Source organism: Amblyomma americanum, chromosome 11 (assembly GCF_052857255.1).
Source record: "Amblyomma americanum isolate KBUSLIRL-KWMA chromosome 11, ASM5285725v1, whole genome shotgun sequence".
NCBI lineage: Eukaryota > Metazoa > Arthropoda > Arachnida > Ixodida > Ixodidae > Amblyomma > Amblyomma americanum.
The window spans coordinates 100,315,038-100,342,859 of NC_135507.1; the positions used below are offsets into that span (position 1 = coordinate 100,315,038).

Consider the following 27,822-nt stretch of genomic DNA (forward strand, 5'->3'; position numbering starts at 1 on the left):
ATGCACGCTGACTCCAGCACCCTAATCTTACACTCTAGATTAAAGAAGCTGGTAGTGCTCGCCCCACGCACACACCAGAAATGACTTTGCTTTGGCTTGGCCTTGGCAGTGACATCTTCCTTACAGTGGCGCGGCGACATCCCCTCACCACTTGCACCACTCACAGCTACATGCAGCGACATGGCCACGCCTATCTTCCCAAGTCTGCCTTGTGCACACCCAAATGCATGCTGGTACTCTTGTGCAGCAGGCAGCATAAAGTATGCGAGTGAATTCTTTTTTAAGCCTGGGTAAAAATTAGGGGTGCACAAATTACGCAGTTTGGTACAGAGAAAAACAAGAAAAGATTAGGAGAGTGCACCAGTTCATTTTCTAAGACAATGATTTTATCTGTCCATTGCTCTGAAGCACCCATCCTCAAGAAGTGATTCTGCTGCGGGAAAATAAACAGCTCATGACAGTACTCCGATAACAACCCCTCTCCTGTGGTTGGTTACCATTATTGGACTGGCATGCAACATTCCTGCAATGGCTTCTCCTCCTCCATCAGATACTGCTGTTAGGTTGGGCTTCATGGTCCATAAGCGAGTAAGGCTATCTGCCCCAAACACAGGGTGAAAACCTTGGTTTGCACCTGGGTTGCTGCTCAGTTGGAACCACTTGTGTCATGTGACCCTCCAAAATCATTGTGGGTTCAGGCGGTTTATTGTACATCAAAGGCGGTTTCACCGAAGAAATTTCGCTGAACGTTACTTTGCAAGAACATTAAACCGTTGGTACAAATTTCTGACCAGGCTACAACCACTGCACAGTTACCAACTGATATTTTGGACATGGCATAACCAGGAAAATGGTCCGAAATGCTCTTATCAGTAAAACAGGCTTTAAAAATCATGAACTTTGACACTCCCCATGTTCTGCTTGAAAGTGATAGTATTAGACTGCATGTGAGTCACAGTCATGCTTCTGTCACGTCCGCACCACCTTTTATCAAGATATGTACCAAACAGTGCGACAAGACCGCACATTGTGCTGCAAAAGAAAGCACGAGCCATGTGAAGCAACAACAGTCCGTTTCCATTTGCAACGATGCTCGCCAAGGCCAACAGAGGGAACCCATAGAAGAAATCTAGGAGCGAGCAGAAGTCAGCAATGAAATTTCGCGACGTTGAAAGTGCGGCAAAATTTACTGTGTTATATCGAAGATGGAAATGCATGAATGCAAGGTAACAAAAACCGAAGTACACAGTTACACTGAAGTTTGTTACATTGAGGTCTAACTCTATCCGTGTGCTTAAGACGATTAAGATTAACACTCTGAGCTACCAGTGTGCAATAGAGGCCACAGCCAGCTCACCTTCTCCAAGATGGCTGGGAACCCCTTCCTATCACAGGCGAAAGGCATCTGGTGGACCAAGGCCACATCGTCGGCCATGGTGAGCACCATGTCCAGCAGCGTGTCCTCCTTCACTGCACCCGGGGAGAGGCAAAAGCAGGAGAATCAAGCACTGCACTGCTCGCTTTCACGGCACTGGGCCGCAACACGCAGCAAGATGCTTTCCATCAAACCCTTCCTACTGCCAGCCATGCCAAACTGCACAGGTAATACAATGTACTAGGTGCAAAAATGTTAGTAGCACAAGCTATGTAAGTTGGTTAATCCTATTCCAAGCTGCTGCTCTGAATCAGTATGAAGTCCACCTGGGAAATCCGAAATTAACAAAACTGAGGCAATTCAAAGAGAAACTGCCTGTTGTTTTATTTTGCAGATTCTACTTTGAGTTTTTGCCTTTGGCCGCCCACTCCTCGCTAAAATTAAGCACCCTTTGTCAACTCTGCGACATAGATTCATTAAAATTGTTGCACTGCTGCGTTAATTCCATTTTTTGGTTTACTGACATCCACAAGAAGCAATCGTGATTGTGATGTTCAGCCTCTCTATCCAGACAATGATGTATTCAAATACTACAGCTTGTTACTGCGTGCTATCGACCATTGCAATGGGCATCCAATGTGATTCATTCGCTACTATAGCACCAATTTAGTCACTGTGGGCTGGCACAAAGCTCAGAAAAGCGAAATTTAAACTAAGCGATGGGGATGTTCTCGGATATGGTGCTGCCCGTTTGTCGTCACACCTGCCTTTGTGCACAGGTAATAAGTCACTCATAAGTCATTCACCCCTTGTAAGTTTTCCCGGCGCTAAAGCTAACAAGAATTTGCCACCTGGCAGCAGCGAGCCTCCCGCCGGGCAGCCCGTCCTCATATGTTGCTTGGACGCAGGGTCCATATCACCGCTCCCTCCTCGCCTTCATTAGATTGGACCGCCCATTCTCCTTCATTTAACACCCACCCACAGTTTTCTTTCTCCTTCTGCCTTCCCAACTCCCCTTGTGCCCTGAGGCAATAAATAATGTTATGAAAAAAAAAAAACTATGCAGCACAGAACTCGGCTTGGGTATGGCTATTTTGACAACCTCTTGCCAAGCCAGTCATACCTGGACGCGGCCTCCCTCTGGAAGCCCATTCAAATTAACTTGTGCGAGACCCGTAGCATCCGAATTAGTGACCGTACGATGCCATAGACTTGATTGGGCGTTGGCCGGGACCGAGCCAGCTGTCGAATTAACGAGATTCTACTGTATACAATTTTGGACCTCTGTGTCAAGTTGGAGCAGCAGGCCTTGCACAACTTGTATTCTTGCTTATATATATACATACATTGTAGATCCTTCACTTTTGATGCCTGCCTTTACGTATTACCCACTCGCTTATTCTCCCAATTCATGTCAAAGCCCCAATACAGGCTTCAGTACTTAGACAAATAAAGCTAAGAAAAAACAAAACGAAATAAGCAACCTGGGGCACCTACAGAAGAGCGCCACACTTCTGTGCCAGTGAAATGATGAGTGGCAAATGAGAGGTTGTGAAAAATGACGAAGAGTGCTTACTCCGGATCCCGCTGTCCGAGATGAGGATGAGCTCGTACTTGGCGGCTTCGTAGCCTGGCTGCATGTTGTTGATCTTGGGGTTCACACCGACAGGGCAGCCCCCTGCGGACAGAAAGGACAAGCACCATGAATGTCCTGCGGCTGTACGTGGTGCTTGACTCAATTCGCCACAAAGTGACAAGGGCACTCCACGTGGAACATAAGCTATAACACGCTCAATCTTCAACCAATACATAGACAAAAATTGTTTCTTTTATTCCTACATGCACACAGTCTATTTCAGTAGCTTAAATTATTTATTTGTAAGCGACACAAAAGGTGTACTGATGCACGTGTCACTTCCTTGCAACCTAATGTGAAAGGCTTCTAGTATCTCTCATCTGTTTTTTCCTTTTCCTAGAATGGAAATCTTGTCAAAAGCTGGGACGCAGTCTACAGTGACACAGAAAGTTATTCGGATCTGGCACATTTTCCAGAGAATCACTATAGTTGCGTGCCTGGTAATTCATGCATTTGCTGCACAAGAATGCCAAACTGGGCGAGTTGGAGTATTTGCATTTTTCGAAAGATAGCGCGAAAAAAACGAGGACACTGAAAAGGCAGACATGACACGAACACTTTCTCACAACTTAATTTTTCATTGGAAGGGTTAACAGAATATACACTGTGGAGAAAAAAGTAAATGAAAATAAAAAGAGGGAAGGAAGAAGTTGGGAAACAAACAAAAGAATGAAAAAAAAAGATGAAGTGACAAAAAGATATGGGATAAAAGCCAGCAAAAAAAAAACGCAAAACGTGCAATACTACTTAACAATTTATTCTAGGTATGTAATCTCATTTTTTTGTCAAGCTGATGGATCTGTCACTGACCCCACTTCTCCCCCCTCTCATAATATGGAACACCTAAATAATCTCCCTTGTATGGTGATTATGAGCTTTGCCACGTTCAAACGACGACCTGTCTGGCTCACATAGTGCATAAAGCAGGTAGTTTACAAGATACCTCTGTCTTGTGGTAAATACTATGTAGGGCAGACTGGCCATTGTTTGAACGTCCGCCTGTTTGAACGCAGGAATTCTTTAACCCCAACAGCACATGAAAATCTTTCTCAAACATTGCAAGAATTGTAAATGCCTTTTTCGATAAGACTGTTGTATTTGGCAAAGCATATAATCAGCATACAAGGGAGATTATTGAGGTGTTCCATATCATGAAAGGAGGGGAGAAGTGTGTCAGTGTCAGTGACACATCCATCAACTTGACAAAAAATTACATTACATACCTAGAATCAGCGCGAGTCGTGTCTGCCTTTTCAGTGTCCTTGTTTTTTCGCGCTACGTTCTGAATAATGCATTTGCTGGTCTGACCCGTATACACCCTACCACAGGAGAGGGGTCTTGTATCAGTGCACTGTCCCTGTCGCTTACGAATAAAGGATACAGACTGTGGGTTATAATAAAACACGGCCGCAAAGATATTTTGTTGAAATGAGACTTCTGGTCTTCACCTAGTATACATAGCCAGTTGTTTTACATGATTGCTATTTCTCATTCGTCCGCATCTGCTTTATATCTTCCGCCGTTTTTGTTCATTTTGTCATGTTTATTGAAAGTTAATTAGGGGAACATGCATATTTGTGACATATCATTGTGCATAATTGAGACATTTTATTGTGACAATGGCTAAATAATTTTCTGCACTGATCATATTCTACTGCAGACAGGGTTTTCCTGGACCCAGTCAAGCTGCGCAAGCAGCTCTTAGCCAGTAAACCCTACAACTCAATCTAGAAAATTTGATTAACTATTGGTTGGCTGATTCATGGAGTTTAACGTCCTAAAAAGGCTAAGAGGGGTGCCGTAGTGGAGAGCTGCAGATAATTTCAATCACCCGAGGTTCTTCAATATGCAATGAAATCGCAAAGTACATGGGTCTCTAGCATTTTGCCTCAATCGAAATGCGACTGCAGCGGCGAGGATGGAGCCCGCGTTTTGGGTCAACAGCTGAGCAACGTAACCACTAAGCTACCACAGCAGCTCAATTGAGAAATGGATTGATGGATTCACTGATTGGTGGATTGATAGGTGCATCAATTGATGGATTGACTCGACTGATGGGTTGACTGACTAATTGTGATTAGACTTCATCACAGTGAGTGAGCAGGACAAGGCACTTGCCTACGAAGACCCTGGCGTCGACGAGTGGGTGCTTCTCCATCAGCCGCCGCACCAGCATTATGGAGGGGTCTCCCTCGTCCTGGATGCAGAACAGCAGCTCAAACTGCACACACAGAGGGAACGAACAGGAGAAGTTGCACAGCTGTTGGCAAGAGATACACATGAACTTCCTCACATGGCTGGACATACTTTGGGCCAAATTTAAGAATGTCGTCGCTTGCTTCAGTCATTCCTATCATTACACATCACACCCCATGAAAACAGGGTCAAGCAGGTTCTTAATGAAATGCCGCACAACAGCACCAGTCTTCTGTAATGCGACAAGGGTAGAACACAAGCAATGACCTTTCCCAACTCATGCTGCCTGCATGTCTATGGAGGGCCAGCATTGCAGCCTAGTTCAATGAACGCACATTCTCTGCATGTGGATGCACGCTTTAAAAAAATGACAGCACCAGAGAGCAGACCTCTAGCAACTCTATTCCCTGGATAAGGCCGCATTACTGATGAATTGTAGAAAATTTCACATGCTTCGAGAAGATTGTGGACGCTGCCTTTGTACTAATCACAGCAAAAAAAAAAAAAAAAAACGAGGCAGAGACAACATCTCCCTCACTTTACTGACAGGAAATCGAACCACCTCGGCCCTTCAGGTGACCGATATTCACTGAACAAGAGCAAACAGTGCCACACCAGGCCTCCCATTGCAAGTCCACAGAGCACTTGTGCTGGCTCGGAGGGCATTGTCAACCCACAGTGCACTTAAGTGGCAGCAGTAAAACAGGACCATCTGCCACCTGTGCGGCACAAGCCTGCATGTAACTTTCTCCAATTTCTCCAGCAGGTGCGTCCAATACTGACTGCAAACTTAACCGGTCGGCTTCCTAAAGGCAATGAACTGAAGCCATCAAATCAATGCCCCGTGGATTGTGGGGGCTCTCCTTAAGCTCAGTGCCCCTGGGCCCATTTCCTCATGACGTCGTGCCCTCCCTGGCTACCTTAACTACCAAGCGAGGGCACCAACATCGCAGCAGCACTAGCACCACGGACAGGACTGTAGTGGGCACTAGGAGAACAGGTTTCTCTCTTTGGCATTGGGAACTCATTCCACACTGATGCTTCAGTACGGCCCCCACTCTCTGCCAGTGGGGTGAAGCACCGTCTGACCTCGGAGCGTCTCCCCAGGCCTAGCCGTAGCCCTGCTGGCAAGCAAGGTGACGTCGATTCCTTGGCGTATTTCGTTGCTAGCCGACATTTATTGCTGTAGCGGCAATAAATGCCCTTTGTGTTAGCATGTTTTCCTATTTGTTCCCAAAAGCACAGCTTGCCGGGATCGACCAGCGCTCTATGCCATTTGCAAAGCACAATAACAGGGAAGCCACTGGCAGAGCTTTGGACTGCCAGACACATATAAGCAAGGATTTCTCCTCCTACTAAAAGCCTCTCGGGCTTTCAGCAGTTTTTAGAGCAGTTCTGGGATAATGCGCCATGATACATTGTCGCATGAACCTTCGACAATATTTCAATAGGTGGTAGCAGTGGTTACACTTTTTTGGGGCACTTTTATTTGCATCTGTCAACATTTCAGTTTCCTGTTTCCTGGCGCACAAGCTTATAGCCATGCCAGGGAAAAAAACACGGTCTTGGAACAAAAAAAAAATGATAGCTATTCTTTTCAACAAAGAAGATGACAGCAGCGACATAGAGTCACCAAAAATCAACCCCCAATATGCACAGTCCATTACAACAATATAAAATCCATAAAACTTGCAGACATTGCTTTCAGAGTGCAAATAAACACCTTTTTTTTTGGACATTTATCTTTCTTGCGTTGTATTTCTAGGTAAAAAGAAACATTCCTTGACTAATTTTCAACCCAGAGCACAAGTAAACTGCTAAGCAAGGCCCAGCAGTATTAATAAAAAAATGTCCGAAGTCAATTTGTCAAGGCAAGATGCATTTTGGGCCACTCCCTTTACAGGCTTGTCCATCTGAAGCTTGTTATAGCATTATACAGGTTGCCAATAGTGTAGACGTGCCAGGTTATTTTGTGAAATCTAGAAGTGACTTCAGCCAGTTGGTGCATTGGGTTATACGAGAAGAAAACATCGCCCGGATACATGGTGGCAGAAGTGCCTTTTGCTTGTCTTTAAAAGTCATCTGGGTTTCCATACTCTCATCCTAACAGGTATCATGTGTTTTTGTTTACTTTTCATCTCAAGGGTGCAGCTGGGCCTCTTGAGACCCACCAAAGGAAGATTTGTCCAATATATTAGACAACACAATCACAGGCGCAGCAAGTTAGGTGCCGTAATATGCTCTTTCTCAGCTACTTTTAGTATGCACCTGTATAGTGCGCATTATTTGCCAAGTACAGTCAGTCATTTCTAAAACGTGGGGGTCACTGCAAGCACATTTTATAGTGGCAGTCTAAGAAAAGCAAGCAGACTCACATTGATCTCGACGTGTGACAAAGTAATTTTCAGCACTTTTTAGCACATCTGAGCAAAGGGGGGGGGGGGGGGGGGGGGGGGGGGTGCCTTGAATCTTTACGCTTTTAAAAATTCATAATTTCCTCCGCATCGGTCATTTGCCAACATATAATCAGAAGTTTTAGAAAATGGAGCAAAAGATACTGAAATCATGTCTTTGGAACCCAAATTATCCCAAATACGCAGTGATATACCAAGTATTTATACATACCAGTTGTTTGAGAAAATAATCAATGATGGTTTACACTCTGTAAATGCAGGATATGATAGGCCGCAGTTGTTGAAAAAAATGGTACATGATAATGCCAAGGTTGCACCCCCCCCCCCCAATCCCAATCAGGAATGTGATGTGTGACAAAACAAGTGGTCAGCACATCTGCACTGAGCACGAAAAGGGCTTGGAAAACCTGCAGACACTGCGTAAAAGGACTAGCTCTGTGGCTAGCTGCTGAAGCCGGAAAAAATGGCAGAGTACAATGTTTTGATTTCGCTCTGCTTTCTAAAGCTGCTGCTTTCAACAGCCGCAGCTGTTGAAAACAGCATTTTTTTCCTGCTTCCAACAGCTACAGCTGTTGAAACCAAACGTAGCGGAAGCATTTGATGTTTTTGCCGGCACAAATGAACAAACCCTACAACAAAGATATGGCTGCAAACAGCGATGCATTCAAGAATAATTTCAAGGCATTTTTTCAGCGCAAGATTAAACAGGACGTAGGAAAGACACCCGCAGGACAATGTCCTGTCTGATATTTAGCTGGGAAAATGCATTCAAATTACCAAGACACGCTAGCCTGTTTTTCTACTCTAACAAGGTGAGAACGAGCTGGTTATTTTGTATAATTTTGTGGAAACAAGCCTTTACCTAGGATCAACCCTTTCCGGTCCCCCCTTAGGATAAATTTGATTCCATGGTGCGGTTTTGTTCTCACAAAGACTTCCCCCTGAGCACATTGTCAGCGAAAGAGAAGAGTGCAACAGCCGGCCAGGCCTCAGTGCAGGGCCCTCTTGTCACACAGCCAGCATGGGCCTACGCCCCCTGTGCTGCTGCGCACGCACAACACTCGATGTGCCCCCACCGTGGCACTGATACAATCACCCGGTCCCATGTGATAAGCTCCTGTGCATGTTGTCTGCCCCGGGCTCTTATCTGATGGGTCAGTGTCACTGGCTGCACATCTTCCCCCGCCAAACACAATGGAGCTGCTGTGTCCAAGTTGCAACATTTATCTTGCACACACTCTGTGGCCGGCGCAAACGCCGCCGCCACGCCCTGGTGTCTCAAACTCTGAAGGCGAGCATGTTTCCCGCTTGGTCAGAAGCAGACCTTCAGCTGCAAAGCGAACAGGTGTGACCACTTGTTGGGGGACCCAGACACCCAAAAAAGCGGCAACAGAGGTGCAGTCAACTACGCTCCACAATAGGCAATGCATAATGACATGGGGGCCTTTTTAACCACGCTGTTAAGAACATGCGACAGAAGTTAGGTTGCCTGCTACGATGTCTACAATGAGTGTCTAAAGTTGTTCCAGCGATTCCCCTGCCAGAACTCCGATAAGAACCAGTTCCATTACCCTTATATGGTATGCACGAATCGTCAGCTTCTAGAATATTCAAGTACCTTTTAATGAATCATCACATGTAATTATACTCATCCACTCACTAATCCACATTAATCCATTTTCTGGGCTGGGCCTACTTCCCACTTTTTTCTGGGGGGGGGAAGTGGGGGGATGGGGGGGGGGGGGGGGGTCCTTTGAAATTTTTGGGGGTGGGCCAACTTTCAAGTATTTGGGGTTCTGAGATTTTCAAATTTGGCAGCGCCCTATAATAACTGGTCCACTGGTGGTCACATGGTGTTGATGACATCACAACTCTCTAGCCCAACCAGGAAATTCTGTGACAAAAGCCAGGATTTTTTTTGTAAGACGCCACAAAAATGCTAATGCACTAATGTGTAGCAGACAAAGTCCAACAGGCAGTCCCTGTTATACAGCTGGCACAATTATCGCAATGACTGGGTGGCATGAGCTTTGCAACACATACCTCCACAACTGGCGCCCCTCGATTCTTCACACAACTCCATATGGACATCAACAAGCCCATGCGGGGCAACAGCACGTCATTGGCCAATCCTTTGTCTGCTGCCCTGACAGCTCATCACAGAGTGTTTGATATCTGTGCCTCGCAGTACAAAGAATGCTCATCAAGAGAAGCGCAATGACAGGCCCACTCATCAGCTGCAAACATACCTGTGGCTGGCAGCACAGACAAAACCTCAAGGAGAGCCTCCAAAGAACTGCAGTCAAGCTGCCGGACCTGGCCGCCCATACCCAGAAGCCCAAGCCATGGCTGCTACATGTCTCCACATGCAGAACCAAGGTCCTCTGCTACCCTACCCCCCCACCCCTCCCCCCCACACACACCCACATGCTCTCCCTGTGACATGTTTGGCTACTGAAGTTGTAGCCCTCTTCTCCGCGCAACTCGCACAGGGCCAAATCACATAACATCACAAATCATAATCACAATTACATGAATGGTCAAATTTTTGACACTCTTGGAATCTCTTCAGCCACACCCCAGCAGAAAAGACAGAATCAGTAAAAGCAGTGGAAAAACAGCATTGCAACAATTTTGGGATGCGAAATCTGAGCAATTATGAAATCTTACTGAAACCTGAGCAATCATACTAATTCACAGTAATTATTTTCCCTCATAATATAGAATTGTAGTGGATCAGATTCAGGCAGTATATTTAAGGTCCAAAATTAATTACTGCTCACTTTTCCTCACCAAATTAAAATTTTGATGGCTTTTTGCAAATTTCAACACCGGCCGGAAATATTTTCGCACAACAAAGAATTATAAAGGCAAAAAATAAAAGCATACCAGAACAAATGCACATCTACTGATGCTCAAAAGTATGCCAATTGCTGCATGGAACTACTGAATACTGGCCTGAAAGTACTTCACTTGCCTGAAGACATAGTTATAATGCTGATTTCAGCCTGCAGTATAGTAATTCCGTACAGTATATAGTACAGTATAGTAATTCCGTATACATGCAAACTGCACTGAACTGGAAAGTAATGCAATTGTTTTTACAAAGCAACATCCCACCTCAATAGTTATCAGCACTGCTTTTTCACAAACCTGGCAAGGAAATTCGAGTTGAACATTCCTAGCCAAGGAGTTGGCGGTAAAATGTACAAAACCCAGAAGTACACTGCCCCAAAACAACCAGATGCTGCACAAGCAGAAAAAAAGTTAAACACTATATTTGTGAATACAAGCAATATTTGGACTAGGTAACGACTCACTTGTGAGCCCATACAATAAGGTGTGTGCACTGTGCTGGAAGTCTCAACCAGTTAAAGGGACACTAAAGGGAAATAGCAAACTAAGCAATAGGCTATGCCTGACGAAGAGTGTGTTCCTCGTGAACACTACCAACGTTTTTTTCTGCACAGAAAGGTGAAAGGCTTGCTGAGAAGATTACAAATGAAATTCTCCACCTGGTCCCACAAAGATGGGTCCCTGAACCTGTGGAAGGTTACATCATTTAAATGACTTCTGTTTGCCGGAGCTCCCCGGTAAATCTTAGGTGGCACTTCTGAGCGTGGGTGCTGCTGAGAGCTAGCGGTTCTGAACTTCCTGCATACACCGGCTACACACAGGTAGGGCGCACAGAATGGGAGCCAAAAGGCTCGGCGCTTGAGCTTGTGCCACGCCTTTCTGTCCGCCGTGTGGTTTGCGCTGTTTTTAATTGACTCTGAATTCTTGGTACGCTCACTGTGCTGCTTTCCCCATATTTCACTGGTACGTGCCCACTGACGGACAGAAAGCGTTACACGAGATAGTGACAAACCAATCATAGCTGCCAAAGAATTCGCTAGCCGAGGCCTAGTTGGAAGAATATATGAGCAGCGCTACTATATGCACTTTGCTTTTAAGCAATTTTGCGACTAATCAAAGCTGTTTTCTGTAAAAATGACATATTGGCTGCGATGTGACGCTAACATACCAGTCCAACTTGACTTAGTATTTCCCTTCATCATCCCTTTAAGATATTCTCAGTACCAAGGAACATGTTCATGATGGGGGTTCAACTCAGCACATGCCTGAACTTGACCAGGAGCAGGACTGCCCTTGCCTCTTCCGCCAACACGATTTCCTTTACTGATGATGCGGGGGTAATTAATGCTCATCGCGTGAGCGGAGCATAGGAAAGACACAGATGAGAACTGAAGGGAGTACAGATACCTTATTTTGGTGGCATGTTTTCTTCTCTACAATGATGCGGAAGACACTACAATGCATGAATCACCACGCATTATTTGCCAACGACTGCTAAATAATTTGCAATCGAATTTTTCTGTCATGCTATTTTGGTTTCAACAGCCGAATGACGGCTGTGACGTCAAAGTGTTGTTATATGTCACGTGTGGCATGGAAAAACTGCGACATAATCGCTGCTTCATCGTTTTAATTCACTATAGTGCTGAACCCAGCCTTCCTCAAGAGCCGGAATGACGAGTGTAGAAGCACCGATTATATTGCAGTTTTTTCATGCTTCACGTGACCTATAACCACATTTTGACGTCAGTCATAGTTAAACTTTCAAAATCAAAACAACATGAGAAATCTGATTGCACATTATTCAGCATAGGAAAATACCACAAGGCAATTCATGTATAGTAATGCCTTACACATCATTACAAAAAAGAAAACACGCACCAAAAGTTAGGTGTCTATACTCCATAAAGAGCAGAGAAAGCATGCAGCAGCACACAGTCAAGTGGCTCAGCTCTCACAGCACTTTGCTCGGCTGGGCTGGCATCAAAACACTTGGGCTCAGCACCGGCCTCTTGACGAACCGCCAAGGCGGCATGCCGCCCGCTATCACTTGCTAGCCACTATCACTTCCCTGCTGAGGTATGACTTCTCCTTGAGGAGCCCTCCCAGCTGACTAAAACACCAGGGTCCCTAGCAGATCAAGAAAGAAGCTCCCAAACTGCACGGTGCCCGGCAAGATTTCTGCCGCAGCACACACGTCAAGCACCTACACAGATTTTACGCACGAAGAGATTCTTGTGGCAACAGCAATGCTGAAAGAGCAAAGTGGTGATGCAAACTTTGACCCCCCCACCCCTAGAGACTGGAAAGCTAAGGGACTGTGAAGAATGACCTCACCTGTGGATAGTTCATGGTGAAAAATGACTCGAGGTTGCTAAACAGGTTTGGATCCACCCCTGTGAGCGGCTTGATGATGGACACACCAGGCAGCGGCACCTCAAGGGGTGGCATGGTCTTCTTTTTGTGCAGCTTCATTTTCCTGTACGCGGGCCAAGTAAACAAAGTCATCAGAGAGCAACATCGCACCCATCTTCTGCGTTACAGGCTCACTCCTCCTTTACAACAGAGCTCTTTGAGTACACCAGTAGCAAGCATCTCCTTATGGCCCACTTACTGAAATCCAGAGGTTTGTCCAAGCCAAAATTCAGTGTTCAGCCAACTGTCGCAAAGCCTCTGGGCATTAAGTTACAAACTCTGAGACTATGTGCAGGTTACAAACCCTGAGACTATGTGCAGGTTACAAACTCCGAGACAATGAGCAAGTTACAAACTCTGAGACTATGTACAAGTTACAAACTCCGAGACTATATACAAGTTACAACTCTGAGACTATGCACAAGTTACAAACTGCGAGACTATGTCCAAGTTACAAACTGAGACTATGTACAAGTTACAAACTGAGACTATGTACAAGTTACAAACTCTGAGACTATGTACAAGTTACAAATTAGGAGACAGTTGTTAATGACATGGTGCCTGGAAACAAATTCGAGAAAAACCAATGCAGTAAAAAAATTAAAAGACAACAGTCAGAGAGATAAATTTAAAAACTAAAGCAAGCTACACATTTCAACACTTCTGATGAGGAACGGCGACAGTTTTTGTTTGCCACCTCTAACTGGTAATACAAACCAGACTTTGAAGCGGAGTTTCGCAACTCATACAATCAGAGAGCTCTGATTTGACTGGCACATACAGGCAGAAATCACTGTCACTGCCAAGAACAAATCAGCGGCATGACGCACAACGGTGCCGTTGATAAGGTCAAGCGGGTCAAGAGTACATCTCTTAGACCAGACACTAATGAAGCTGGAACAAAGGAGGGATTGCCATTCTGCTCTGCAAATAGCTTGACTCCTTAGCTGTAATGCCCTACAAGCTACCGCTGCATGCCGATAGGATGCTGCCTCACAAGCATGTTTTTAACCCTTTGTAGGACAACGGGACTAAGATTATCAGAGTTGTTTCAAGTGCCGGCAAATGAGCAGCGGTGCTCCTACACACCATATTTTTCCATGTTCAAAATTACCAAACACTCAAGCAAACCATTCAGCATTTTTTCTTCTTCACTCGTAGGCTTGTGTAGAGTTTGATGTGGCCCAAATTGGCGGGAAAATAAAATAAAAGAAACTTGTGTTTGAGTCTTTTTCATCAGTCAACTGCCTCTAATACTTCTTGATGCAATATTCAATCCTACTGCAAGTTTTCTTATATGTCAATACGACTGAGGTACGGACACGTACCACATTTGCAGTTTCTTTTACATTACAAAGTCACTGGTACAAGTGCTTACACTTTTTTTTCTACCAATCCAGTGGTCGAAATGGCTTGAAGGTGATATTTAAATTCTACAGCCGTTCTAACCGTGTTTTTACTATATGTATGCATATGAAACATGCATGCAGCTTGCACCTTATAACGGGTAAAGAAAAAGTTCAAAGCTTACGCGAGTGTATTCATTACCAATACACACATTAAAATACAAAAGCAGAAGAAAGTGTATAAAAAGTGTACCATTCCCAAGAAAAAGGCAGAGTAGATTTTCTCTCATCTGCCCCATTATGCCCAAGCACTTCAAATGGCAATGCAGAAGAAAGTAGAAAAATATGTTTCTGAATTTTAAAAACAAATGAGCAAGCGTGCGTGACTGAAGCCACATCAATTAGAATGGCAGCCCTTCAGGATCACGGCAATGTTGAGGATCTCTCGCAACAAACTGGCCACAGCACCATACGTTCTGCCAAACAGACAGTCTTCTTTCAACAGTCCAAAAGAATGTGAGGACAATGTGAAAAACAGACAGCCCACCACACCGCAAGATAAGTCATCAAAACCATGTCTATTGTCAAGACCGTGTGTGTGCATGTGATAACCACCAGGGCAGAGCTGCACTTGAAAGTGTGCAATCTTATCACAAATTCCACACAGGCAGCATCAGAAACGCCTGACTAGCCATCCAACAACACAAGATCCTTGCTGTACTATTAGTAGCGCTCTTTGTTTTCAGGTAAAACCCGATTTTATTCATTTCTTGCAACCCGTACAGACTTCTTAAAAATCAGGTTAAACCCAATTTCTACCCAAAATAAGTTTTGGTAACTTTGTTTTGCTGTGCACAGAGTGGAATACAGTGCATGAAATTTAGCAGCCATCTTGCGCTTAATCCAAAAGTGACCTTCTATTAAGCTGATCATTTTAATCTTCTTTTAGCACGTTTTATCTGAATGTGCTTAATTTGAACCCAAGATCAAACAGTACATTCTGTTTTATGCTTATTAATGTGGAGCTTGCAAATAAATAAGCTCTGCTGCAAGTTTTTCTTTATTAGCAACCAGGAGGGGCCCTGACCCCCCCATCATTTGTGTTTTGCCTTTTTTACAGTTTGTTGACTCAGTGAACTTTTCTTTGCTATTCTTTACCATTTCGTGTTTTTTTTAATTACTTGGCTATGACTTGTTTCCTCTAGTGCGTATTTTGTTCTAAGCATTTTTTTAATCCTGTTTTGTTTCTTGGGCATTTTATTTTGCACTGGGTCTTTTTTTAGCCACATGGCTATCAGTTCAAATATTGTTTAAATGTACTGCCTTGTAATTTTGAAAAAAACTGACTCTGACTTTGAAGCCAAATCATGGATGCTGACTAGGCTCGTTATTGGCATCACTGTATCAAGTACTGCCCATGTCCTCCTCGAAGGCTCTTCTGCATTTAAAAAAATCGCAGTGATGTTGAATGAATGTTTGCATAGTAAACAAGGTAGCCAGGTCTCACATGCTACCTATAAGTGCTATGCTACAGATGATAACGTACGTAAGCAAGGAATTGTAATGAGAAAAAAAATCTCTTTTGGTAAGAGTTTTGCACTGCACCCTGCCAATTCGATATATCGTTTGAAAAATAAGTGCAAGAAGTATACAATTTTATGTCCCACACACGAATGACTGCTTATATTAAATTGTCTTCACCTGAAAAGTATGATCCGATAAAATCCTAATTATGGAGGCTCTTGCTGAATAACCCGATTTGTACCCAAATTTTGGATTGAAACATATCGCCTGATTTTCACTGCCTGAATTCTGAAAAAAAAAAAAAAAACCCTGAAAACGAAGCATCTAAACTATAATGTGCTGTTGACGGCAAAAATCACTGCCACATTGCCTAATACAGTTGCAAACAAACCCTGAAAACGAAGCATCTAAACTATAATGTGCTGTTGACGGCAAAAATCACTGCCACATTGCCTAATACAGTTGCAAACAGCCAAAGACATGTCTCAGATGCGACTGCCCTTGTGACACACTATCTCCATGCTGCCATAGATGCAGCTGTGCACAGATCTGAACAGAGGGTCCGTAGGTGCAGCTGGAAGGCAGCTGCAGCTATACAAAAAGGTGGTAGCAACAAGCCCTCATACAGCCACTAAATGACACCGATCGAGGAAAGCTGCAGAATGGTTGTGCACGCCACATGGCACTGCTACCTTTACTCCAAATTATGCATGCGAGCTATGGGAGATGTCGCAGTAGAGGGCTCTACATCAGTTTTGATCCCCTGGGGGGCTCTTTTACTTGCACTGATATTGCACAGCATACAGACACCCACTGCATTCCACAAGTCGAAGCTGGGATTCTGATCCCGTATCCCGGGGCTCCACAGCTGAGTGCCATGACCGCTGAGCCACTGCGGCAGGCACTCCTAATTTCTATGCAAGGGCAGCCTTTCAGTGAACGCAAACAGCAGTGAATTCAATGGGAGGTTCACATGCACAGCCTTGCAAATGAAAAAAAAAACTACATGATTTAGTGGGGTTAGGCCGGATGCTATTATATTAGGTGGACTAGCATTTTGGTTTTCATTCTCCGATTGCTCATTCTAAACTTTACATTCATAGATCTGTGGGAGTCCTCCCGCCACTTCTGGCGCTGTGGTACAACGGTTAAGCGATGCGCCACTTCCTGATGGTGGCAGGTGCTGCCACCAGTGGGACATTTAAGACCCACGTTGCTCTTCCCGAGCAACCTCTCACGACCAATCATTAAATGCCCCCTGCCACGGTAGGCATCGGCAAAAATCCGCAAGCGGGGGTTCAAGTGCTAACGCACTGAAATCTCCAGAGGAGCAACCTAGGTGGCAGGAGCGCCAGCTAGGTCACGTGACCTCATAACATCATCACAACCTGCCCACACAGAGGAACTGCACAGACAACGGCTAAGTGGAAACTCTAGTGCTAGTGCACTAAAAATTGTATGATGAAACACATGCAGACAAAAGAATAAAAGACAGGAAGTGCACTCTAGGTGCTTGGAGCATGGAAAGAACAGTTGGCCTTCACGATTATGGTTCAGCAATGCAGAGGCAGAGTAGACGTATAGCCTAGACCACTTCCAAAGGGGACCACTCTCGTGTATCCCCTTACAATAGTGTGTTGCAAGAGCCATGCGAAACTCTCGATGAGCAGTCCATTCAAGAGCAGGCACCCATGCTTTCAACAGGCTGCAAAGGACTGCAGCTTACAGCTGGCTTAATTGTTTAACTATAAATCACCACTCGTTTTGCCATTTTGGCACAATAAAATACAAAAGAGCAGATTAAGAAATGGACCATGTAACAGCTGCAAATGTACCATGCTAGATGCAAACTAATAAACATTATTAGAATCACCATCTCCACATCTGTAATACTACACATCTTCAAACTATCTGCATGCAAGAAGCTGTTTCAATTAATGAAAGCACTTGGATACAGCCCTCCGGCATTCCTGAGGTCATCTCATGGTTTACACATGACGTGTGAAGAGGAAGCATGAGCTGCGAGAAGATAACAGGTTGTGAAAGGCATCACAAGCACACTGGCATCATGTAAATGGTGCAAAAAGTTGCAAGACAATGCCCCAACACTTTGATGCTGGCGTTCTCCTTAATGTACACAGGCTGCTAATGCACAGTGTTCCTGCACCTATTGTGCAATATCCTGCCTGCACTTGACAGCCCTTGGGTAGAGCTACGATGGACCAAGTAGATAAACACGCTACGCATGCAACACTAATGTCCCTCTACATGATGAGTCATGAACGCATGCAGTTGCGTTGCACAGGGAAGGTGGCTCTGAACGCAGGATACAATAAACTCCAGCTGCCGGCATGCAGCAGCGCAAGGAAAGCATTGAGTTAACATGGAGGTATTGCGACAGCACGATACAAACATGATACCAAGGAAGCACTTACACCCGAGCCCCCCTTCCTCTTCAGCCACATATGCTCACTCAAACATGGCCAGCTTAGATCCAGCCAGATAAGGCCAGCTCTTCTGGGTATAAAATGCCACTTCAAGCCCGTGTACGCTGACCTAGCTGGAAGGCTAAGGTGCATGCCCAAAGAGATGCATTCATATTTATGAGCGGGGCTAACCATAGTTGTCCTAGCTGTGTGAACCCTGTAATATGTGGCTAAAGATTGGGGAGGCCGAATGTATTGCTGTGAAAATTATGCAAGCTTCTTGTAGTTCTGAAAGCACTCTGCATGCCTTACAGAGATGGCCTGTAAATCCACAGCACAAGCAGAGGCATAACTGCCCAACATGTCACCACCCCCCTTGCAGCATACCCTCAATTTAACCCCCTTGCATCATATCCTCATGGCCTATATCTACGTGGAGCTCGTTCCGTTCCATATTGCACACAATTCAGTAAAATAACGAAGGAAAATGGGCCTAGTAACCTACGCTAGAGAAATTAGTTTAGCGAAAATGGGCAACTTTTGCAGGCCCTATAAGAAAGAGAAAAAAGCTAGCAACACCTCTGGGGGAAAAAAAATGCACATAATGGACAACTAAATGCACACAGCGAAGGCATTAAGACATGAATATGTGGAAAAAACTGAAAATAACAGGTCAAATAAGCCCACACAGCAATGTGAGCTTTGGCTCAGCATGTAAAAATGCTTGTAACATTATGCAGAGAAATGCTCGCATTGCAAATTGCATAAACATGAAGGGAAGCGTGATTCCATTGCCACCTGCGACATTTTAAATATGAAGTGTCAAGCGGCATGCACGCACTCGCAATCCCTCACATCTCAACGCTGCACTCCTTGCCACAGATCTCGCAGGCTGCATGAATGTCCAGAGGACATCTTGTCTATGAAATGTCTAGCACTATGCACTCACGGCAGATGTCAACAGAGCAAAACTCCATGCTCAGAAGTCATGCGGTTTGCTTCCATGACCTCCCCCCCCTATCTACCCATGACTTCAGCTGCCACCAGTGTGAAGTATAACAGGACAAGCGTCTCATATGTCATGGTAGTGCGGGCAGGACCTTATTAATGCAAAAGCATTAGTTGGCTTATGCCATGAAAACTGGCATCACCCAAAAAGTGGCACAACAAAACTCGCAAGTGGTCGAAACAGTGGGACGTTATCAAAGGCGGGAAAATACAAAATGTTAACAATAGCTGGCACTAGCACTTAGAACTGCCACCAACTACAAAGGAATAAAATAGAATTAGAATGGAATACATTTGAATGTCATGAGACAAGTCCAACCACAACAGGGGTCATAACTGCTGAGCATTACACAGCATTGGTGCCTATATATAGCCCTAGAGCGATGCACCAGCTTGTGCAGTGATTTGGGTTCAGGTCAGAGATTGTGGCTCCCAAAATTGTCGCACAAGGACGGCACTGGTTGTGTTTGAATCTGTGTGAGATGTACGTAGCACAGAACAGCTAGTCGTAACGCAGGTCAGCCGTCAAATGGGAGTCAAAACAGTCGACCTAAAAATGTGTGGGGATGTCCGTAGGCCTATTGTCACACGTAATCAACAATTAATGTTCTCCGGATGCTTTTTTTTCATTCCTTTTCCACATCCAGCCTAACAAAATGTTGCGGCACAGACAGAGAATATATTATTTCAGTCTTTTTCGGGTAGCATAATTTCTGTTGCGAGCATGGCAACTTAACTTGTGCTCTCGGCACAGGTTTTGGGAAGGAAAGAGCACATTTTGAAATGTGCTACCTTCTGACATTCTCCCTAGCACAATTTTCATTCAGGGTGTGGTTGATAATCTCAACCACCAGTTGCAGAGTAGTAGCAGTCGGGCAACACTTGCTACATGCAGATTATGCAGTGGCGCTGCTGTTTTCAATGTTCTTCCAAATGGTGCCACGTTTGAGATTACCACGTGTTGTGTGTTTCAGTATGGTGCTCAACGTTCACGCAAACCAAAGAGGATTATTCATTTCTACAATAAAGCAGGTGGATGCAGAAGCTGATGCTCTTCTTGAGGAACCTTCCCGCACAAAGAGTATGGCATTTACACAGCAGCTAAACAAACCATTTCACTTGCTCCTATGGTGTAGAAAAGTATTTATCAAGGACTGCTAGAGTAGCCTATAGACAGCTGAGATGGTTAAATCTAACCAACACTTTACAGCACATAAAAGCATCACATGTCAACTTTGCTCTCACAAGGAGCGAATACTAATAGTTCCAACCACGGCTCATTATCCTCTCCAGTCATAAAACTATGAATAAAAATCGACATTTCATGCATAGCCATCCATAAGCTGCACTGCTAGCTACAGGAGACAACCTGAGACTTCACTAAGCTTCCAGTGGTCACGAACTTGGAAGTTTGAATGCCACAAGTAATGCAACAATGGGCGAACCTTCAAGTTTTCGAAAAATCAAGAGTGCCAAATGCATTCTGCGGGGAGTTTTGCAACTCACTAAGAGGCACCTGCTCCCGCCAGGAAGGCAATGCAGATGAAAGGATTGCAAGAAGTGTCAAACCAGTTTTCAACGCAATGCCCTAGACTGACAGCAGCTTTTTGTACGACAGGGATGAAGCTCTTCCCTACCAGGGAGGAATTGAGAAGTAACAGATCGAGGCCCTAACAGATCATAAACAGTCAAGGATAGGCCAACAGGCATGTAGTTTCCTTGTCGGAAGAACTCCCATAACAATGTTAATTGGTGTGCTTTAGTCATTTTCCAGGCGGCTATTTGGTACACATCCTACAATATTTTCAAATAAAGTTTATTAATGCTACTAAACAGTGCCTGAAGAAACTTCGGCCGCGCGGAAAAAAAATCTTAACTTCGCCCAAGGCAGCCAATGAGAAGCGAGTGCCGGCAAAATTTCAGCCTGGCGATTCTGCCGGCTGCCGACAGGATATATATTCCCTTAAAATCTCTCGCTGTGGCCGCCTTCCCGTGACATCGATGCCCCAAACAGTCAAAAAGCCTTTGGAAAGCACTGCACCTGTCCCCGGGCATGTGGATCGAATCCCTGAACAACCGGATTACTAAGAATCGGGTCTTCACCAAGTTTGATAAAAACGATAGCGCCATGCTCCGGTTACAAAAACGTTTCGAACACGGACGGTGGCGGTTCTAAGCCGGTTTCGTGGGGCAGCGTGACCGTGCCGTACGGACGGACGGCGCGTGGTATGCACGCATTTCGAGCATGCCGGGGACAGGGAAACATTCCCGTACGTCACAACTGCGTTCACGGCATTTCGCCACGTTGCGAAAGGTAAGGGACCCAGGTGCGGAGCTTGCGAATGCGCTCGCAACATGGCATTTCACAGCGCTGCGCCGAGCAGAAAATCTAGGGAGATCGTCCTCGACGGCCCTGTCGCGGCGGCGAAATCAAGGCGAACTCGCGCCCTCGCAGGCCGGCCTACGACCTCGAATCGCGGGCAGGAAAAAAAGCAAGTGCGCAACCTGGGAGAAACCGCCACCAGAAAGACGCGCAGCGCTGCTGCGCTAGTAATCCCGTTAGCTGCGCAAGGGATTTCGTGGCACACACCGACCGCTGCTGGAGAAAGCATACATGGATTTCTAATTGGACAGACCTGATGACGAGTCACAAGCCCGCGAGGAAAACAAGGCATAAAAGGCGGCACGCGAAACGTATCGCCGGAATGACGATTCGCTCGGTGCGGCTACTATAGACGGAAGAACAAGATCTCGACTCGTGCCTGTCACAAGCAAACGAGTCAACATCGACTGACTGATAGGACGCGGCGGTGTCGTTCCGGCCCAATGACTCACGGCGAGCGCTGCCCCCAACGAGCAGTGACGGGATCCCTGCGACACACCACAGCACTGGTCACACACCGCACTTCACGTGGGGCAGGGAGCCGACGATCGCCGATGAAGGGCGCGTGCCGAGGAAAACGAGCCGAGACCGCGTCCAAGGAAAAAGAAACAACCGCCGAGCACGACGCCCTTTCTGCCGACGCCCGCTGCAAGGCGTCGAGAAAGAACAAAAACCACGCCCATCCAACGCGCCGGTGAGCGCGGCGGGCAAGCTGCGCCTGCCAAATCACGGCGACAATCTGCGGTTGTTTGTCGGCGGTGCGACTGGGTGCGTCGGGACGTATCTCCGGCGGCCTGGCCGAGGACGGCGGCCCAGCCCGGCGCCGAAATGCCCACTTTCACCGTCGCGTGCGCGGCCGGCCCACAAACTTCGCTCGAGGAATCATCCGTCCCAGAGGGTACCGCACGTCGCACGGAACTCCGGCAGCAGCAGTTTGTCCGGCGGCGGAAAGCCAAGGGCGGCTGTAGGGCCAGAAAGACGGCTCGCGCGCTCGGCGGACCGCGCAGGGACTCACCCGTTGAAGATGGCCAATAAATGAAGCAGCCAGACGAACCACCAGCCGGCGAAGAAGATGATGGCAAACCCGTAGAGCGTGTAAAACAGGAGAGCCATCTTTGAGACGCCGCCGCGGGCAGCAGCTCGGCGGCGGGTGGCGTCAGCGCCGCCGTTCCGTGACGTCGTCGTTGGCGGCGAGGGGTGTTCCGCCACAAGTCTCCTCACGTCACTTCCGTCGTGCGTCGTCGGGAGAGGGTGTGTGCCGATGCTCGGCTCGCAGCAGACACCGGCATAGCGCCGACGCGCGTCGCGGCGTGGCCTCCGTTTTATGGATAGCAGGAGCGCCGAGATAAGGCCGGCGTCCAATGGGCAGTGCGTGCGGTGCAGCGGCCTAGCTACGTTGTGGCGCATCGTCGCTCCTGGCCTCACCGGGGTGCATCGCCCATGGAGGCGTTTTCCTTGGAGCCCGCGGACCGGTCGTTCGTCGACTGCTGGGCGAGCCTAGAGCGCCGCTTCGGTTCCGGACCTGAGGTGCAGAGGCGGGGTGTGGGGAACCGAGCCGCCAACTTCTCATGCTTCGCGAGGTAGTGTCTGCGACGGTAGCGTCACTGGCATGTCGGAGAACGCCAGATGATGGTCGAACGCCCCCTTTGGGATGAATAGCTGCGCCAACAAAAACGACGACGGTTCTGTGTAGGAGCCTCGGGCTTGGTAAGCGGATCGCAAGGAGGCGCTGAAATGAATGTGAAACACCCGCCTTGTGGTTGAAAAAATATGCGAACAGTTCGTGCATCAGGACGCCAGTTGTGTCAGCGTCCGTCTACAGCCGAAGCACCCCAAGCACCAAGGAAGAACGGGAACAGGCGAACACACCCACAGTACAGCGACCGACAGCAGCGCCGCTGGCTAGCAGGCGCTGAACGAGCGCGTCTCGACGTCTGAGCTGCCAAGTGAAAATATCCTATGAGGTCAAATGACTATAATTAAGGAACAATTCCCACTTGATTTCAACAGGTACCAAATGGTTTCATCATCATCAGCCTGACTACACCCACTGCAGGGCAAAGGCCTCTCCCATGTCTCTCCAGTCAACCCCGTCCTTTGCCATAGATGAGAGTAGCGGGATCGCCCGGGCATACGTGTCGTCATCTGGACCCCAGCACATGCGGGACTAGAGGGAAACGAGGCTGCAGACGCCTCAGCCACAGGGCATCGCCTCGACACTCGCCGCCTGTGGTATCCGAATTCGGCTATGACTTACAAATAAATTATTCACTTATATCAAACACAGCATAGCCGCTTTCATCCCCCTGCGAAAGGGCTAACAAAAAGCGAGGAGTGTTGGCTCCTCTTATATACCAGCACGGTGCTGCAATATTTTAATCCGGCTTTCAACGAGGGTGGCTCAGTGGTTAGGGCGCTCGGCTACTGATCCGGAGTTCCCGGGTTCGAAACCGACCGCGGCGGCTGCGTTTTTATGGAGGCAAAACGCTAAGGCGCCCGTGTGCTGTGCGATGTCAGTGCACGTTAAAGATCCCCAGGTGGTCGAAATTATTCCGGAGCCTTCCACTACGGCACCTTTCTTCTTTCACTTCCTCCTTTATCCCTTCCGGCGCGGTTCAGGTGTCGAACGATTTAGGGGACAGATACTGCGCCATTTCCTTTCCCCCAAAACCAATTATTTCAACGAGGTGTGCCCGCATTGTGGATGCGCGTTCTCGGACGTCTACCACATGGTGTGGGCATGCCCCTCTAACCCTGCTTACCCCCCTACCCGAGAGAGCTGGGAGGCTGCTCTACATTAGACAGCCCAAGAGCCCTCGTCGCTAGGGCCCGGGCTGCCGCGGAAGCCACAGGTGTCGCGGACTAGGGGCCGCTCCTATTATTTGTAAGGGGCTGGCCCTTAGGCCATTTCCCACTCTCTCGTAAATAGTAATAAATGTTTTTCACCACCACCCACCGTATGCCCGCAAACATCTTAATCTTAAATGGTTTCAAATGTAATCGACTTGGAATTGTTCCTTAAACCAGTTTGACCAGTTAATCACCTAGGAATTTACGTGAACTCCACGTTTTTCCAAGCGTAGAGGGGAGAGTTTGAGGATATCGGTCTGTTTAGGGATAAAAGCTAAGGGGGTCTTAGACCGAACCTCGAACAGGCCAAATACACGTTAGCTATGGACTTTGCGTAATCTGAGCTTGAGCGATAAAGATCAGATAAACTGAAATGGAACAAACAGCGCCAAAGGACGAAGTTAAGGTTCGTTTCTTCTTCGGGCTCCACAACAGGTGCCCCACCGTCCGAGACAGTGTAACAATCGAGATCCGGCAAAACTTGTCTGAAGTAAGGAAACTGAAACTTTATACAGGAATTCACATTTTTACAACAGAATAAACAGCAGGCATGATTACATGGAACTGGCTAAAGGAAAAACTTCCCTCCTTGGCGTCGCCGAAGATGCAGGGGATCTAAATCTAGCTCAGAACCCTTTTTCCAGGCTCCGGGGCCCGTTTTAAAGACCTAGAAGCCTGGCCCATACCTTGCATCCCCCAATCACAACAAACTAACACATGATTGGTTTACAAACTGCATGGCACGCCTTCCAGTTTCGGCAAGGTTCTAAACCCTCTCCTTAAAACACGCAGCACGAAAAGAACATCAAAATTGATATAAGAAAATGGCATTTCGGGAATGGACCCTCGAAATGATTGGCCCACCAGGATTACGTGCCAAGTCCCATACGTCCACTGTATTACTCCAACTCTCTCCCTCAGAAGAAGAAAAGCAAACACAACCACACAACCGTGCCCGCACGTGCAATCGGTTTCGTCGAAGCTCGTCAACCCTGGCGCCGTTCCGCAATTAGAGCTGTCATTGGACTCCGGCGGGGTGCTTCCGCTGTGGGCGACTCTCCGCTCGGTCCCGACTTTCCCAGTGGGACTAGCGTTCTCATGAGCATACGCGGCTTAGCTTCAACACCGGTACTCGTTCGTTGGGGTTGTTGCAAATCTGGCCGCCGCGGTCCATCCGTCATTTTCATTGCTTCCCTCCTTTACAAGACTGCTGCTTTTCAAGATCTTCCCACGAGATGTCCTTCGCAAGGTCGCGTCGCGTCCGGCGTGTGCCAAGACGAGGGGGCTTCCAGCGTGAAACAGTGCGAGGACAAAAGCGCGCGGCCGTCGCTGTCAGGGGTGCTTGACCGACGGGAGCTCCTTTTCAGCGCGCCCCGCCCCGCCGCCCGTCACCGAAGGGGAAGGAGGGGGGGAGGCGCCGAGACCGGGCAACTGGCTCTAATGACCCCGCGGATCATCCGATCCCTTACAGACGAGGACAAAGGAGAACAGCAGAATACCACTTTTCAATTTATACACATTGCTCTCCTTCTATTACGCTTTCATACACTTCCATAATAATTATTGTATTAGTTCATTGAGTAGCACGTACAGAACTCATCTTTCTGGACTAATTTCTATGCAGAAGCAAGCACTCAGAATCACCTTCTCTGTTTTTACACGCCCATCTATGCCTTTGTTACAGCCACTGCATATCTTGTCCGTTGAAAGACCACGAATTTCACGTCCTGGTTTTCCTTTTTAAAGTCATCAGTAAATATATTCGGAAACTGATTCCCTGATAATATTATCATAAATAATAATGTCACTTAATGATGACGGCAGTCCGGCGTGCACGAAGAGAGTGAAAAGGGTTTCCAAACGAAACTCTTTATTAGGCTGACTCTTTGCGCCTACAATGGACTAAATCACTCGGCGGCGGCGCAGCAACAAGCGTGCTCGGCGTTCGTCGAAGAGAATTATTGCCCGCCGCTATCGGCCGTGCTAAATTTAACGCTGATTGCGAACTTTCGAGATACGGCGTGCAAAGTTATACCACAAGATTCTGGAACGGCGTGGAATCAGCTCTGCCTGGATGCGATCAATCTAGATAAATCTGGTCCCGTCTTTGCAAACAAAGCGCGATAAAGCCGCGTGCCACAGCTTTGAAGAATGAACAAACAAACAGTACACCGATTCGCGGCAATAACATGAACAGCTTTACTTTGTCGACCAATTTCATATTGCGAAACACACGAAGTTATTGATTACGGCAAGCTAATGACTTCCTTCTTTGCCACTTCCACTTGGATAACTTGTATGCCTCACTGAAACCACCAATACCATTCGTTGTACACAAGTTAAAAAATAAAAGGCACATATTTGAATCCTTAGGTATTTGATATAGCTCTGTTCTTAGCCATTCTATTATCGCAACCTGTTACTGTACATTAGTCTGTGTTTTGTTGCGTTTTATTTTTCTTTTCATTCTTTTCTTCGCGCCTCGAATTGTTGTGCATGCGCTGGTTTCCTTCATGTATAGTTATAGCTACAGGTCCAATTTTAAGTTTATATTGTGCTGTATATACACGCCTGTAACTAAGTAACGTACAAAGCGACAATCTCTGCCCCGATCCTGCTGGAGCAGAGAAGCGGCGAGTGCTATGTACCAGGTGTTTCAGGGAAGCCCGCCACTAATGTTTAAAAATAGGTTTTTTTGAGGTAAAGGAAAGCTTTGTTTCCGGGATAGAAATGCCAGTGTTTGTGAACGCCAGAAAAGCAGGCGAATAATGCTAACTAGTAAAGTGAATAACCAAATTCGATTATTCGAATAAGCTACCTTTTCAACAGTTACCGATAGGCGCCCGCTTGCAATTAGAGGTTTGTAGCCGGCCGTTAGTAATAGCCATAATCAGTTATTATAATTTCAGAAATGCGATTACCCACGTGGTTGTGGATGACCTAATTTGAGCCATTTCTCGTGCCTTTCGAAATTCGGGCGCCTGCGGGGAGCGCAACACGACGTCAATCAAATCGCGACACTCCGTGACGCACATAGCATGCGACAATCTCTTTCCCGCACAATACGCACATCAGTGTTCTTTTATTTTTTTCAGATGTGCGGAATCGTGCCTGCGGGGAACTGTTGCGACATGCAGAGACACATTCAGCCACGTCCGCACGCGAAGAAACGCACTTATCGACTGACGCCGCTCCGGCGCAGACGGTTGCGCACTGCCAGCTGCAACCTCATCGGCACGTCACGTCGGGCGTGACGTCACGCCTGAGCCAGCCAATGCTCTTCTTGCGTTGTGCTGAACGTCACCTGCACCTTGCCATGGCAGCAGGAGGTTTCACACTGACGCACCTGGTTTGGTGGCGTCACTGCCGGTCTGGTGGGGCTTTGAGACCCAG

The 27,822-nt window shown here is 46.8% G+C and overlaps 1 protein-coding gene across 1 annotated transcript in view; it reads right to left on the reverse strand.

Moving 5' to 3' along the window:
• The window catches only part of GlcT (ceramide glucosyltransferase), a 39,854-nt gene extending 16,749 nt beyond the window's left edge, over window positions 1-23,105 (reverse strand). The window contains exons 1-5 of the mRNA XM_077643249.1: window positions 22,595-23,105; window positions 12,815-12,956; window positions 5,130-5,232; window positions 2,952-3,053; window positions 1,358-1,470 (exon numbers count right to left, since the gene is read on the reverse strand). Of these exons, the coding sequence (XP_077499375.1) occupies window positions 1,358-1,470; window positions 2,952-3,053; window positions 5,130-5,232; window positions 12,815-12,956; window positions 22,595-22,986 (852 nt within the window). The 5' untranslated portion in view covers window positions 22,987-23,105. The remainder of the gene's footprint in view (window positions 1-1,357; window positions 1,471-2,951; window positions 3,054-5,129; window positions 5,233-12,814; window positions 12,957-22,594) is intronic.
• Window positions 23,106-27,822: the final 4,717 nt, after the last annotated feature.